Source organism: Salvia splendens, chromosome 6 (assembly GCF_004379255.2).
Source record: "Salvia splendens isolate huo1 chromosome 6, SspV2, whole genome shotgun sequence".
In the NCBI taxonomy this organism is placed as follows: domain Eukaryota; kingdom Viridiplantae; phylum Streptophyta; class Magnoliopsida; order Lamiales; family Lamiaceae; genus Salvia; species Salvia splendens.
This window is the reverse complement of record NC_056037.1, coordinates 35,052,019-35,067,053: the sequence shown is the minus strand read 5'-3', so window position 1 is coordinate 35,067,053 and position 15,035 is coordinate 35,052,019. Positions and strand designations below refer to the sequence as shown.

The 15,035-nt window shown below is 35.0% G+C and overlaps 1 protein-coding gene, 1 long non-coding RNA gene and 1 pseudogene across 2 annotated transcripts; 1 reads left to right on the top strand and 2 right to left on the bottom strand.

Moving 5' to 3' along the window:
- Positions 1-2,864, bottom strand: LOC121809424 (annotated as a pseudogene).
- Positions 2,865-4,622: 1,758 nt separating this feature from the next.
- LOC121806965 (metallothiol transferase FosB-like) lies at positions 4,623-5,634 on the bottom strand. Its single transcript, XM_042207145.1, has 3 exons — positions 5,293-5,634; positions 5,106-5,211; positions 4,623-4,990 (listed from the first exon to the last, which is right to left on the bottom strand). Exons 1-3 carry the CDS (start codon positions 5,445-5,447, stop codon positions 4,742-4,744), a joined length of 510 nt encoding a protein of 169 aa, XP_042063079.1. The 5' UTR covers positions 5,448-5,634; the 3' UTR covers positions 4,623-4,741.
- A 4,388-nt stretch (positions 5,635-10,022) lies between these two features.
- On the top strand, positions 10,023-14,615 carry LOC121807777. Its single transcript, XR_006052032.1, has 2 exons — positions 10,023-10,209; positions 14,115-14,615. It is a non-coding gene; the product is annotated as an uncharacterized LOC121807777 (long non-coding RNA).
- Positions 14,616-15,035: the final 420 nt, after the last annotated feature.

Genomic DNA, 15,035 nt, shown 5'->3' with positions numbered 1-15,035 from the left:
TAAGTGGTGGATGTACTATCTTTTATTCTTGTGCAAGAAACATAGTCGCTCAAGCCAGAAACGGGTAAGACTAAAATAAAAACAACACAGTCATCAAACAACAACTACGAATCAAAAGAAGCCTCCAACCAACAACACTAAAAACTTGAAATCCAACCAGTATATGTATCACCAAATCAAGCAATAAGCCCAAACAAACTAGCATACCCAATCAAGCAACGAGCCCGGCGAAGAAAATGAGTGGAAATATATGCATTCCACCCTTTCTAACATTCAAAATTAATTGTCAACAACCCTGCTGTAAAAGATGCAAAATACTTACTAATCTTCATAAGGTTAAGTCGCCTCAGATATCAGAATGGCAAAAAAGGATAACATAAATATTTAGAGCAACTCTGAAAGTCCAATTATACAAGTTTGTCGATTCTCTAAGCATAAAATCTACCACAGCCGTGCACACAATATAAAGCCTAAAAACACCACAGAACACAACCACCAGTGACAGACAATGCAACAAATTACGGAAATGTGCAAGTAAAAAATCTAGGCATGTAAATCAGGGCTCATCGAATATAAGCATAAGATAGAGATTCCACCAAGTGATGAATGAAACAGGGTATTAGGGACAGCATCTATATTTACTCGAGCTACTGAGACCAAATAATTCTCCAAGGGCCGACTTGAAAGCTTATTCATTCAATGCAACAGGCAGGTGTTCGACACTAAACCTTATCTTGTCATTATTACAACTAATGTACTGGGATTATGACAAAATGATATAACACTACAAAAAATCGAAATGAAAAATATAACCTTCACCGAAGAAATAAATCCTTCTATTCTAAGAGCAGAACACAATTTTTGCAGATGCATATACACATCCTAAAGCTAATCTAATCATGTTGTTTGGAAATTGGAATGAATGATAACTAATGACTAAACAGAACTGCATCTCTCTACCAAAAAGGTCAAAGCATCAGTAAACAAAGTCTACTAGCATTAGTCATTACTCCCAAATGCATCTGAGTTTTGGTTCACTTCAAATTTAAAATCATGACAAAAAGGAATAACATGATCTATATAGATAGGCAATCACAAGATTGAAGACCGAAGACATTCTAATACGAGCATAATCAAGATCAACCAGATTTCTGCATAATATTTGCTATTAAACATTCCAAACTCAACAAAGTATAAGAATACAATGCATAAGTCAAATATAAATGCCAATCTAAAAGGTAAAAGCCAGATACTCACATTGTAATAATAGTAGACAGAATCAATCTTCATCAACCTCGGCAACCTTTCCACCAAAGGGATCGTGAGAAGGACCAGTGTCCTGACCAATATGACGCTGCACCAACCGCTGCAGATCAGCCATAACCTTCTGCTCGCGTTTGGCCTTCTCCTCATAGTTAAACATTGCAAGGGCTCGTTTGTCCTCAGCACTGTACACCTGGTTTTCTTTTCTTATACGAATGACATTCATCCTCTGGTGTCTACTACCACTCATCACATATCCCAAAGTCTCAAACTTGGAAATTTCATCAGCAGAAAGCCCCACTTCTCCTCTACGAGGGATACGTTTCCCTTGCTGAACATACTGAGCAATAGCATCACCTTCACCAGGCTTAAGCGCACCACCATAGCTAATGTGCCCTTCCGCCCTCGGCAGAGGCATTGGTCCAACCACTTCATCCTCATCTTCCAAGTTTTGTTTCTTTCGTGACTCCATCATTTCTTTACACTTAAGTATCTCTTCATTAACATCATCATCAACTATGACCTCACTTGCCTTCTTCTCTGTTAAGTCCTCTGCATCAGTTTCCAAATCAGGAGCACCCTCACTTGAATGTGAAATCTCAATATCCGTGTCTTTCTTCTTCTAGCTTCCTTTCGAGGATGATCTCCGACTGCGCTTCTTCAACTTCACATCATCACTCATATCAGAATCCTCATCTCCGCTCTCACTTTCACTTGTTTTGGCTTTCTTCCTGCTGCTTCTCTTACTGCTTTTTCTTCTCCCACTCTTTCTTCTTCTCCTTCTCCGTTCTTCCTCAGAATCATCCGAGCTCGATTCTTCCTCGGACTCGCTTCCACTCTCGGATAATGAAGGCGATCTCTTGCTTTTCTTCCTAGATACACGTTTCCTACCCTTCCTCGACCTAGAATCATCGGATTCGGATGCGGACTGGCTTCCACTCTCAGATAACGATGGTGATCTCCTGCTTTTCTTCCTCGAGACAGATTTCCTACCCTTCCTCGATCTAGAATCATCGGATTCAGATGCAGAACCATCCGATTCAGATTGACTCTCTCTCGGTTTTTTAACTTCCGCTTTCAACACCTAACTATGTTTCTCATCTTCACCTCCAAAATCCTCTTCCGGATCTGCATCTGGTCCCCTAGGGGGGCTAGGAGTGCAATTCTAAATACAATTTTTCAGCGACTTTCTCAGTTTTTGACGCTTGAGCTGGCGGTACTCTTCGTAAGGGAGGCCTTTCAATTCCTCATCAAAATTGGTAATACATACAAATTGCTTCCTGGAGAGGAGACAGTTTGTCATGATAGTAACTGCCTTATCCGCCATTTTGCTGTAACAAAGAGGAAATATTAACCTAATTCACCTCGATTTGATTTCGAAATTCGAACTGAATGGAGAAGACTATCCTACGTATTTAACGATGCAATATTAAAAGAAAAATCTGAGCGACAAAGAATTCGAAAATGTTCAAGCAGATAGCCGAATGCCGCTGCTCTTGATAAGCTGAGATGCGTCGATTTCTGCTAGCGAGGCGTCTCTGCGTTGAATGAAGCCGAGAGCTTTAACCTTAGGATTTCTGCTAGCGAGGCGTCTCTTGATAAGCTGAGATGAGTCGATTGGGCCCAATTGATGGGATATGGAGTATATATTTTTGATATTTTAATATGGGCTTTAGATGTAGCCCAATTTCAACATTGTTGGTCATAAACTTTTTTAATGGTAAAAGGAAACGTAAATATAGTGGTCTAGTGCAGTAGTATTATAATTTGATTTTTATAGTAATTTTAGTTTCATAAATTATTGATGTATATTATTCAACCTCAATAAATTATGGAGTACTACATTTGTCCCATTTAAATGGAGTATTTTTATTCTGATACAAAATTTTATATAGTATTGGTTAAATTATTTTTGTGTGTTAAAGTGGAAAAAATAATTAGACTAACCTAAATATTCATATCGAACTTGATTTGATTTCCAATGCCGCATTAATTTCGAACCGAAAATCATTTTTTTGAAATAAAGTTGATACGCACCATATTGTAATAATGTGTGTAATCAATTTGATTTAACTACCATAATATTTTAAATGGAAGCTAAATAGTGTGCGCATAAAAGCACACGTAACAATTGACAAATGACAACTATAACCAAATCTCCGATAATTGATTCTAAAATTCACCACGTATTGTATCTTTGTCAATATCAAATTTAATAAAATCCAGCCAACTAACCAACAAAAATGCGCATATGTAAAATAAAAATATGAAATTAGTATTATAGCAAACTTGTTTCTGAAGATATCATCGCAAATTCTGTACACCAATAACATTACTAAGATCAAACAAAACAAACTAACATATGTAAAATTAGTATTTTTGGGCTAATGGATGTCGTTTTTCTTTAGTGGGGTGCCCAATTTTTTTTCTTTACAATAATTTAAATTTTAATTAATATTTAATTTTATTAAATACCACTGTAATAAATGTATATCATTAGTTAATAAAATAATTAAACTTGCTATTTTTATAATTTATAAACTAAATTAATATTAATCTCCTCAAGCAAACACATTACTAGAATAATCTTAGATATAATCTAGCAACCAAACAACATGATAAAGTCAATACTGATATAGTCCTAGACAAGACCCATATTATTTTATCCCATATTATATCTCACTACTATTTAATCTATTAAACCGAACACCACCTTGATATGATGGTACTATTTTCTTAACTCAGATTAGTTACACCCATTCACATGTAGAATATAATGTTTTTCTCAATTAATATGTATGTGTAAAACTTATCATAAATACATGACCGATTGACTAGAGCAACATATTTGGTGTGAGGATTCTTTATATATAGCTTTTTTTTAATTATTTATTATATTTTTGTAAAATAGTATTCCCCTCAGTCCTATGTTATTTGTAGGCCGTAAATTTAAAATTGCCTTTTTAGTATAATTAAATTGAAATTTTAAGTGTAATTGAGACCTAACTTAATAAAGAAGCTCTTAACTCAATCTAACATATTAATTAATTTTAATAAAATTAGAAATAATGTAAATAGTTTGAGATTGATCGAAATGAAATAATGCAAGTAACATGGAACAGATGGAGTATAAAAAAGTGTGCGATCTCTTATGGGACTGGGAAAATACATTACTATCCATATATACAATACATATTTTTCCTCTCTTTTAAAATGTGTTCCAAAAACCCATCATAGAGTAATAAAGATAAACTAAAAAGTGATCAAAAGGTAAGAACTTATAATCACAATTAAATACAGTAATCAAGTTGAGTTACTAGATAAAGTAATTGTGCCAAATTGAAAAGCTATGAAGGACATAATCGTAAAATTAAAATGGAATTCCCGAACATGTTATTACGACAAGAACAAAGTGAAGAAGAAACAAAAAAAAGGTTGGCCAAATCGGATTTGTAGTGTTGTTATGACGTACAACTTCCTACGGTTGTACCACGGGGAGATGGATCTGCTGCGGCAGATTCATCCTCGACCTCGAGCACGAGCGTACAATTTCCCCAGCCAATGGTACTATCGGGATGTTGTCGCAGTTGCATATCTCGATCATGAACCCATCCGGATCGTGGAAGAACAGCTGCTCCACGTACACCCCTCCTTCCTCTACTCTCTGCCGCACCAGATCAATCCCCATTTCCACTAGCTTCTTCTCCACCATCGCCATGTTCTCGCACTGTCATCAATTTTACAAACTTTTCAACTTACCATTCTGATTTAAACTGCTAAATAGATATTGCTCTGTTCAATTAATTATTTTTATAAGAATTTTCAAGAAATTGAGTAGCTACCTGAAAAGAAATATGATTATCTTTGGGATTAATCACAGTTTTCTTAGGCATTTTTTCTGGATCATCTGATCGCAGCAGATGTATCCCAATCCCGTGACCAAACAGCCTGCCAAGAAAGAGAGATTAATTTAATCAACAAGAAAAAATTGACGATAGTAATTATTTTTTAATTTGAATTATTTATTACCATACTCCATGAAAATCAAATGAACCAGGCCTTCTAACCGGTACAAAGCCAAGAACATTTTGGTAAAAATAAGCTGATTCTTCAACTGATTTGCAAACAAGTGAGATATGATTCACAGAAGAGAGACGTAATGGATTTCCCTTGTTATCCTTCATCTTCAACAAAAATATTAAATAATCTAAATTCTTAATTTTTCAACCCAAAATCTTTATTAAATCAAATGAACTACGTGAAGATTTTGGGGGAAATAATCGAGAAAGTCGGAAGAGTGAGATTGTGTGTGTAGAGAGAAAAATAGATGGATAAGAACAAGAGAGAAGCGATGGATCGGTAGAAATGGAGGAATGCAAAGCAATTTATAGAGCAGCTCTGTTTGGACAAGTGTAGGGTGTTTCTTGAATGTGACACGTACATCCCACGTTGCTGACTGAGATTGTGAATTAATGGATAGTATTTCTGGTAACAACTGGGATTAAATCAAACTATTCTCTAAGTGTTATTAGTGTAAAGAGATGATTATCAGTGATTACAGCTAATCACCTATCAAATTGTTGGGTTAGGTTCCAAATTTGTCGGCGTGTGGGTGGGTCAGAAAGATAAAATGGTTTCACCTGAGATAGCATTTTCAAGAAAAAAATAGAAATATTTTTTGGTTATGGAAAGCTCCAGAACCACAAAAGTTAGTTCTTGCCTGATTTTACTTGGATAGATTTGGGGGAGGGTTCGGAAATTAGTTTCATCTTTAATTATACTAGTTTGTTTCATGTTACTTTCAATTTCCATTTTTATTTCAACTGCAAAGTTGCTCACATGGATAAACAAAGATGAAAGTATTAAAAGATTTGATATGTTTTAAAAAACGGATCCATTTATTTTAAGGGCGTGTTCGCCCCATTATTTGGACATAGTAGGGGTCAAATCTGTGCATTTATGGTTGTTTGGTGTACACTAGATATTGCATGTCGGCCCTCAAAAAACTCTCCGGCCAACACTATTCCTCACATTTTTCTGCAAAATTAAATCACGCCTCGAGGTTGATAATTGAAATCTGGTCCGCTACAATGTAAAAGATTTGGAAATGAAATGACCATGCTATCCCTGAAAATTTTGAATTCCCCCCTCGTCGACTACTTTCCCATTTCAACATTTTCGACTTCTGTCTTCTCTCTCACTCTATCTCTCCTTCCACCTGCCTCTTTTTTCTCTCTCTATTTTTCGGACCAAACAGCGGCTTCGGCAAGAAGATCGGCAGCCTATAATTTCTCCGACGGAACGGGTATTCTCAACATCCGATTTCTTTTGTCGGATCCGGTAATTTTTCGTGTCTGGCAGCCTAATTTTTTGGTTCTAATTAGTTGAAATCGTATTTTAATTTCAAATCCGTTTTGTTGTAGCAGTCGGACGTTCCTGACTCCATTACGCGCCGAATCGGTGAAGATCCATTCGAAAAGGTATGCGGCTTTGAAATTCCGTTTCCCGTCGTTTTATATGGGTTTTTACCAGATTGTGTTGATTAATTATGAGTCATGTGTTGTTACGTTACGCGGTGAATATGTTGGTCGTTTAGATGAAAAAATCCCATAGTAACTACCAACGGGTGTACATGATGTTAGAGAACATACTGCAGCTGTCTCGCATGGAAACCACGACCTTAGTCCACCGACATTTGAATTCTAACAGTAGGCCTAAGCGATGCGTTCTTCTCGAACACGAACGACAGTACAATGTGCTAAAAATGGCTATGCAAGTGAAGCATATGGATCGGTTAGTTAATGTCACTGACGTTGATTGCGTCGCTAATCTACGCACAGACCGGAACACCTTTGGTCGGCTCTGCCGCATTCTATCAAGCCAAGGTGAGTTGCCAACTGGAAAGTGTGTTGGGGTTGAAGAGCAAGTTGCGATGTTCGTCACCGTGTTGGCACACCATCAAAAAATTCGTGTTGTTAAGTTCCAATTCGCATTACGTTAACAAAGTGTTGGGTGCCGTTCTTAGCATACATGGGAATTTTTTATCTAAACCTGAGCCGGTACCGACAGATTGTATGGACTCCCGTTGGAAATGATTCAAGGTGTGTTGTGTGCTTATGTCCAAGTAGATGGAAGGGTACTGTGTTTAATACTACCGTGTTTTATTAGTACCGTGTTTAATACTACCATGTTTTATTACACGCAAAATGGAAACAGGAGCATCGAACACGCCCTAAGAATGGTCTATATATTGTGTGCGCGTGCACGATGAGCTTATGATTTTCGGGGGAGGAAAAGATGTATGTGTGCAATGTGAGAGTGCACGTAACAAGCCGGGTTATCCACATTTATATAGACAAGCTAGGATTATCACCAAGTCAATGTGAGACAAGATTTAAGAGTTTTAACACGCCCCCTCACGTGTGGGCCGGAACGACACATCGGACTTCCATCACGTGTGTAGGCAAGAGAAGTAATAAATAGATAAATTCATCATCGACTTGGGGTCCGCTCTGATACCATATTAGAAATGAGTCACTCACCCCTAAAAAGGCTTTATAAGGAGGAGAGTTATCCATACTTATATAGGTGAGTTAGGATTATCACCAAGTCGACGTGGGACAAGATTTAAGAGTTTTAACAATGTTTCACCCTCTCCTGAGGCAACATACATTATGAAGTGGCAACATATTAAAAAAGAAGAAAAAAATCGCTTAAGTAACCTGCTCATTACTCATTAGTAATATAATATCACTAAATTTCAAGCGAAATTCATCATCACTTAGACAAATCGTATCTTTTGGTAGGGACTAATTAAATCATGCATAATTTTTTTAAAAGTTGATTGCGGTTGTCTATAACCGTTAGTTATTTATTTATCCTAATCCAGTTGCGTATTGGTTGGAACTATATGATTTATGAACATTATATTATTCGTTACAAAATAGGAGTATTACTAAAGTAGTTATTGTTTAGAAAAAACGTGTGTGACAAAAGTAAACAATTGGGCCGTTGATCCACTACACAAAGACACATACATTTATTTCACATACTCGAATATTTTGCAGAAAAAACGTTTAAGAATGAGTGACTAGAGTAAGAGCATAAAGGAGGCTCGCAACTATATGACGTTCACCTACCGCTGTCACGAGGGAGAGAGCCGGAGGTTCGAGCCGCAGCCGCAGCTCTTCGACCGATGATGTTGTCATGCACGCTTGGGACCCACTTCCATCTCTAGGCCAATCAGTGGCGGATCCAGGTGGGGTCGAGCGGGGTCGGCCGACCCCACCGCCGGCCAACCGAACTCCATTTAGTTCCGCCCTTTGAAGTCGCCGTCGACCCCACGGTGCGCCGGAGCGGGAAAGAGAGTTGTCACTGTTCTTATATAGTAGGAAGTTTGAATAAATGAGCGGAAGAATTTGAAAAAACTGAAATGCAGAGAATGAAAATAGAGTTTCAGGCGAGAAGAGGGAAAGAAGAAGATGAAACCGAAAAGGAAAAAATGACTCATTGTGGGACCCACACATTTGGTTATTTGAATCACTTTTATATCTTTTGATTGCGTATTTTAATTTTCAATTTTGATAACTCATTTAATTAACTTTTGAGATCACTAATAAATGAAAACTTCTACTAATTAAAGTAATTAATTAACTGTAATGGCTACTAATACTAAATTAATACCTATAAAATTTAATACTGTAACTATTTTTTTCAAAAATAATGGATTGGTAACTATATATACATATCTATCTTATTTTAATAAAAAGTAATTAAAATAGATAATTTCAAAATATAAAAAGTTGTGCTAAATAATTTCATAACTTTTTAATTAATTATTAGACCATCAGGACTAGTATTTTTTTTATCTAATTTTAATTAAATGTCAAATATCTATTTTCAATAACTAAATATTTATCCATTTTATTATTTTTTGTCTAAAAGACTTATTATTAAATTATGAAATTTGACAATTTAAATTTTTGTAAATGAAGTTAAAAAAAAAAGGATGAATATTGTTTAAGGCGAATTGTGATTTCTAAGCTACTTATTTAGACAACATATTCAAGCATGAAAATGTATTTACGACGACAATGATATTTACAACACGTTGTTTGATTACTTTAGTAGGGTTTATGAGGACGACGGCGAAGGCGAAGGCGAAGGCGAAGGAGGAAGCAACGAAAAGACGCCATAAAATTGGAAATAATAAAATATTGTTTACTATGTCCGACCCCCCGAATTCCAGTTTCTGGATCCGCCATTGAGGCCAATCATAGCGCAAGTACAACTTCATAAGAAATATCTCGAGAAATCTATTGAAATGAAATTGGGTATCGCCTAAGTAAATTAATGTTTTGCCTATGAAGGATCCAGAAAATGGAATTCATGGGATGAGACACTAAACTAAAACTCTGGAATTTTTCAAAATAAGCTCATCTATTAATCTAAAAATTGGCAAGAATCCCAGGTAATGAAAAATAATTAAAGCAATTTTTAATTTAATCAAAATTTACTCGATTACAATATAGAAAATTTAGTATAAAGAAACTTTCATAGGTTAAACTAAAGCAACTTTCAAATCCAAATTCCATTCAAAATTCAATGTGGGTTACATGTACTAGTAAAAATTGGGCCAAACAATTCTATTTTAATTTTTGGCCCAATAACTCAAACACCCATGTTCCTATCTTCTCCTAGTTATTTCCTTCTTTTTAAATCATCCATTAAAAATTCAATGTGGGTTAATAAAAATTGGCCGAACAATTCTATTATAAATGAAACAAGGAAGGATAAGTTCCGATATGCTCTTCCAAGTCACCACCGCCAAATGACGAATCACGCTATCCTAAAGAAACGATTCACCCCATCACCACCAACCCGTGGGAAGGAGAAGTTGAGACTCGATGGAATCGTTCGAACCGTCATTGCTCTCAATTGCATTAGGTAACCCTTTATTTGGTGTTTTTCTAGATTGCTTTTGTGGTATACATGATTTTTGTGAGGTTTTTTTCGTGTGATGTCTTTTCTATGCAACAAGATGGGAAGACAGGATGCTAAGATGAGTGGATTGATCGGAAACACTAGCATGTTTGCAGATTTTCAAGTCTTGAATTGGTTTCTAACTTATGTTCATCCAATCTAATCATCCTAAAATATACACTCTACAAGGAATAGATTATATGATAGTTCAAAACCACTTCGAATTAGGGTTGAGAAAAAAAAATCGAAAACCGAATATTCCAATGAAATTTTGAAATTCGATTCGGTTTTGAAAATACAAAAATTTCGGTTTTTCGGTTCGGGCGAAGAAAAAAACCGAAAAACCGAATTATATATATATATATATATATATATATATTCTATTAATTTAATATATTATATATATTATTAATTTTATACTATATATATATATTCTATTAGTATATATAAAATAAAATAAATTATGTATATATATATATATTAATATTATATGTTTTTTTTTCGGTTTTTTGGGTTTTGTTTGGGTTTTTCGGTTTTTTAAGTTCGGTTTTTCGGGTTCGGTTTGGTTTGGATTTTTAACTAAATTCGGTTTTGGTTCGGTTTTGGCAAAAAGCAGAACCGAAACCCGAATGCATACCCCTACTTCGAATCATGTGAATTTTCGAATTAGGAACATACAGTGTGTTCGGAGAGGTAGAGTAGATGGTCTTGTTGTTTTGGACCACTAGGTTGAGCATATTTTTTTTATTGATAGATGAGGAATCCAGATGGAACTGAATTTTGTTCTGACTGAATCAGAATTTGTTACAATTTGAATCTTTTTCTGCTTACTGGCACAGGTAATTGTATTCCCAAGCCGCAAGTATGTATTTTGACACTGTTTGTGTAATGGTGATCTTAAGAAAAGAGTTAAAAGACCTATTTGTTGAGTTAGGCCCTTTTCAGTAATGGTTTCTACTGTGTAGTGATAGACAACTTTTTAACTAGTATAGAATCTCTAGATATGCTTCTCTTGCTGTAGAATTTGATAATCTCATGGTTATGCTTCTTTATTTGCTTTCAGACATTTAGAAATATTTTACTCTTGAAGTTTGTGAACCTATAATGTCAAGTACTGATCTTCACATCTTCAGATATGAGTGGAAGAATTGATGCAGTGTGAATTGTGATTCCAATGTTTCTTTGACATGACTCACCCCATTTGAAATTTTAACTTACATTGCAATTTGCATCATACTATATGTTATAGAACAAGGTTCTCTTAACATCAAGGTTTATCCAGACGGCCAGACCTAGGCCATGTTTGAGTTTTTGATTGAGTGTATCGGACAAATGTTGTGTGATTGGTTTTCTTATAACTGTGCACAGATATGACTACAATATCTTGTGCCTTGGGTCGATAGAGAGTTGTTTTGGAAGAAAATGTTCTTAGGGAATATGATGTATGTATCATTTCATTTTTTTTGCTAAGATTGGAGGATAAAAAAAGTAATAAAATTATGCAAACATTGTGCTATATGTTTCTAAAGCCTGACATGTTTATCAGGTTTGTCCTCTATCAAATAAAATATGGTCTCCGCAATTTTGAAAATCTGATTCCCATAATCGTTCAATGATATGCTACATAATTTAGCATTTGAACGATTCCATATCAGTGTCATGTCATTTGGTTCTCCAAAATGATGGGAAACATAGCCTACTCATGGCTCCATTTGGGAGTGAGAATATGAGTGGTTTGATACAGTACACAATATAATCCGCAAAACTTGAAAAATCAAAATTTTATTTTTTGAAAACTGAACCATACTAAAATTTATGTTAGGTTTTGACAGTATTTTCTGAAGGTGGGAGAAGGCAAAAATTACTACCAGTCTAATAGGCAACCTAAAAGAAACAAGCTCCATAGAACAGTGGATAGAATGTCTAATAAGCAACCTAAAATATTTGATGAGATGCAGTCAGTTCTATTTTTTTCACTAATTTTTACTATAAAAAACTGAATCAACAGAATTCTAATTTGGTTTCTCATTAGATGCTGAGTAAAACTGGTTCCCTAGCACAACAGAACCAAACCGATCTTTTGGTTTTGGCTAGGTTTTGGTCCACCCCATTCCTTTCTATTGTGAATATACACTAAAAAATTTAAAAAGTTTGAGGCTGTGGAAGCTTGCTCTACTGAATATTCTGGAACAAGCCTTGTGTTACTAGGCTGGACAGAAGTACTAGTATAATATATGCTGGGCCATAGCAAAATAAAGCAAAACAAATTCTCCAAAACTTTGTGGTGATTTGCTATTTGGACCAATTCGTTTTGAAGTAAGCAGGTTGTAACCCCTCTTTTATCAATTGAAATATAGCAGTATATAAAATTGATTATTTTTGTTACAGATTTGGCATAAATGCTCCCTTTTATTTTAAATTATTCTGACAACTTAATCTTAAAATGACATTTAACATCTGAATACTTCTAAATATATCTTGTGAGATAAGCTCATAAGCTCTTCTAAATGAGCTTGTGCCTAACACCCTTTTAAGTCCCTCATGATTTCACCAATTTGTTTAATTTGTCACTTTGGTAAAATTGAGTTAGTTAAGTCTGCATAACATACAAGATATAGAATATATTTTAAGGATTTACAAGGTTTTATTGATGATACATTAGGTGATGGGCACTCAATGTTAGTATTCACCATCATAATTGAGAAACACACATATCACTTGTATATGTGCAAATGGACAATAGGCACTGGTCCTTCTGTAAAATTTCAAGTATAACATATTGAAGTATGATACTATACGGTAAATTTTAGATGACAGGAAGTTCCAGTCTTCTATAATTATCCATGTCTCCTATGTCATTGTCCCCGTCATTGATATCTACCTGATAAATTGTCTGAACTGCACTGGATTGGCAAATTCATGTTCAAATCAACAATTTATCTAGAGTCGGCCTCGAGGTTGTAGGTTTTTTTTTAGGCGACTAAAGCTTTATCTTAACTACAATCCTTTTCATAAATTTTACTAGTACTGAAGTTGAATGACTATTGACTAAAAATCCACATGGGGAGGTTTCGATAGAGAGTTCAGATGTGAGGGATATTCATTGTACAGTTGTCAAGTGTATGGAGGTGCTATGTTTCCTAACCTATCAGTATACTCCAATGAACATGACGTTACTTGAAAGATCGCTCTTTGACAATATAAATGCTTATGAATGACGTGACCCCCGTACTTGATTTACCCTGATAATCCCCCTCCCTCTCTCACAACCACCTACTTTTCATCTACAAGCATTTTTGTACTTTTCACAATTGGTAGGAAGATTGAAGCTAGTTGACTGTTGGTTTTATATCAAATGGTATCAATGTAATAGTGATACTGAATAATTGTTGGAAATAAAATCAGTTCTGGAAGAAAAAGTAGGATTTGATTAACTGGAAAAGATTAGTTTATTGGTGAAAAGAATTTGAAAGATGGTATTTTCTGTCTTTTCCACTGCAAAATGCTCCCATCTCTATCTTTCTCTGGCTTTCATATGATTTAGTCCTTCTGTGTCATTCTTGATAGTTCAAATTTAGTGAGCATGATGGGATATGTCTCATACTATTTCTGGTTTCATGACTTGTCTTTAGCAGCATTTATTTGATTTTACGTCAAGGGGGGGGCGCTTTACTTAGATTGACAATACATAGGAGATTGAGTATATGTATGAAGGATTCACGATTAAACAAGCTTAAAATGTTCGATCCTCAAAATAAGTGGTGGATTAGCTTAAATAAATCTTAACTGATCAATTCCCTGAGTGCTCGTTTGTTTTCCATTCATGATCTTACTAATGCGTGATTGTAATTAATTTTCGGACAATGAAGGTGTGGCGATCCAGCTGCGCAGAATGTCTACTCAAACTTCGCACTTTTGCTGTGCAAAGGGCATATAGCCGAACCAGAGACCATAAACATGGTATGATGATGTTCAGGGAAGAGAAGTTTAAAACTTTTGAAATGGGTGAAGATGATGATGCTTCAGTTGACATAGATGATCAGTTGTATTTTCCTCCGGAAGAGAAAGTCATCGATATCTCAAAGAACATACGAGACGCATACACATTGAGATCACCATTAGCGCCGTGGGTGAACCTAACAGCGGAGGTTTATGTCTGAAATGTGGTGCCAATCTCAACTATAGCAAGTGGTCATGTAAGCAGGACAAGTTTGAGGAGAAAGTTCATGAACCCATTGGAAATTTACGAAAACAAATGCAGCACACAAGAAATTGTTTTTTTTTCTATGTTTGTTTGCTCTGTAAATGCAACAGGGGAGTAGTTTAAAATCCAAAAATGAATTTGAATTGAATTCGAATTCTCATTAAAATTCATGTTCATATTTCAAATGCGCATTTGTAATTTTGTTGAGTTACAAATATGACATTGAAATACATAGGTATAGAGATCTTAAATACGTTTTGCAATAAGATGCTTTGATTATAAAAATCAAAGTAAATTTTGAGAGGTCGTGAAAAAGTGATATTAGTCATAATAATTGAATGTCATCAAGTAAATTGATTGAGCATAAGTTTATAAGCTACTATATTAATTTATTATATGGAATGGATTCTTATATGGAATTGAAAAACTTCATGAAATTTTTAAAGTAGTAGTAGTAGTACATCTTAATTGAATAGATGCTCAATATAACAGTGTTTTCCATTAGATTTTTAATTAATATATATGGGATTCACAACACACACAAATGGTATTCGTAATTAACTAGCAATTTTCACAAAATAAAGAT

Bases quoted from the DNA above. Each gene is read 5' to 3' on its own strand.
- LOC121806965 (XM_042207145.1), bottom strand. From the start codon at position 5,447: ATGAAGGATAACAAGGGAAATCCATTACGTCTCTCTTCTGTGAATCAT. The intron at 5,212-5,292 runs GTAATAAATAAT...CTTTCTTGGCAG, and splicing joins TTTGATTTTCATGGAGTATG to GCTGTTTGGTCACGGGATTG. The intron at 4,991-5,105 runs GTAGCTACTCAA...AATTGATGACAG, and splicing joins ATAATCATATTTCTTTTCAG to TGCGAGAACATGGCGATGGT.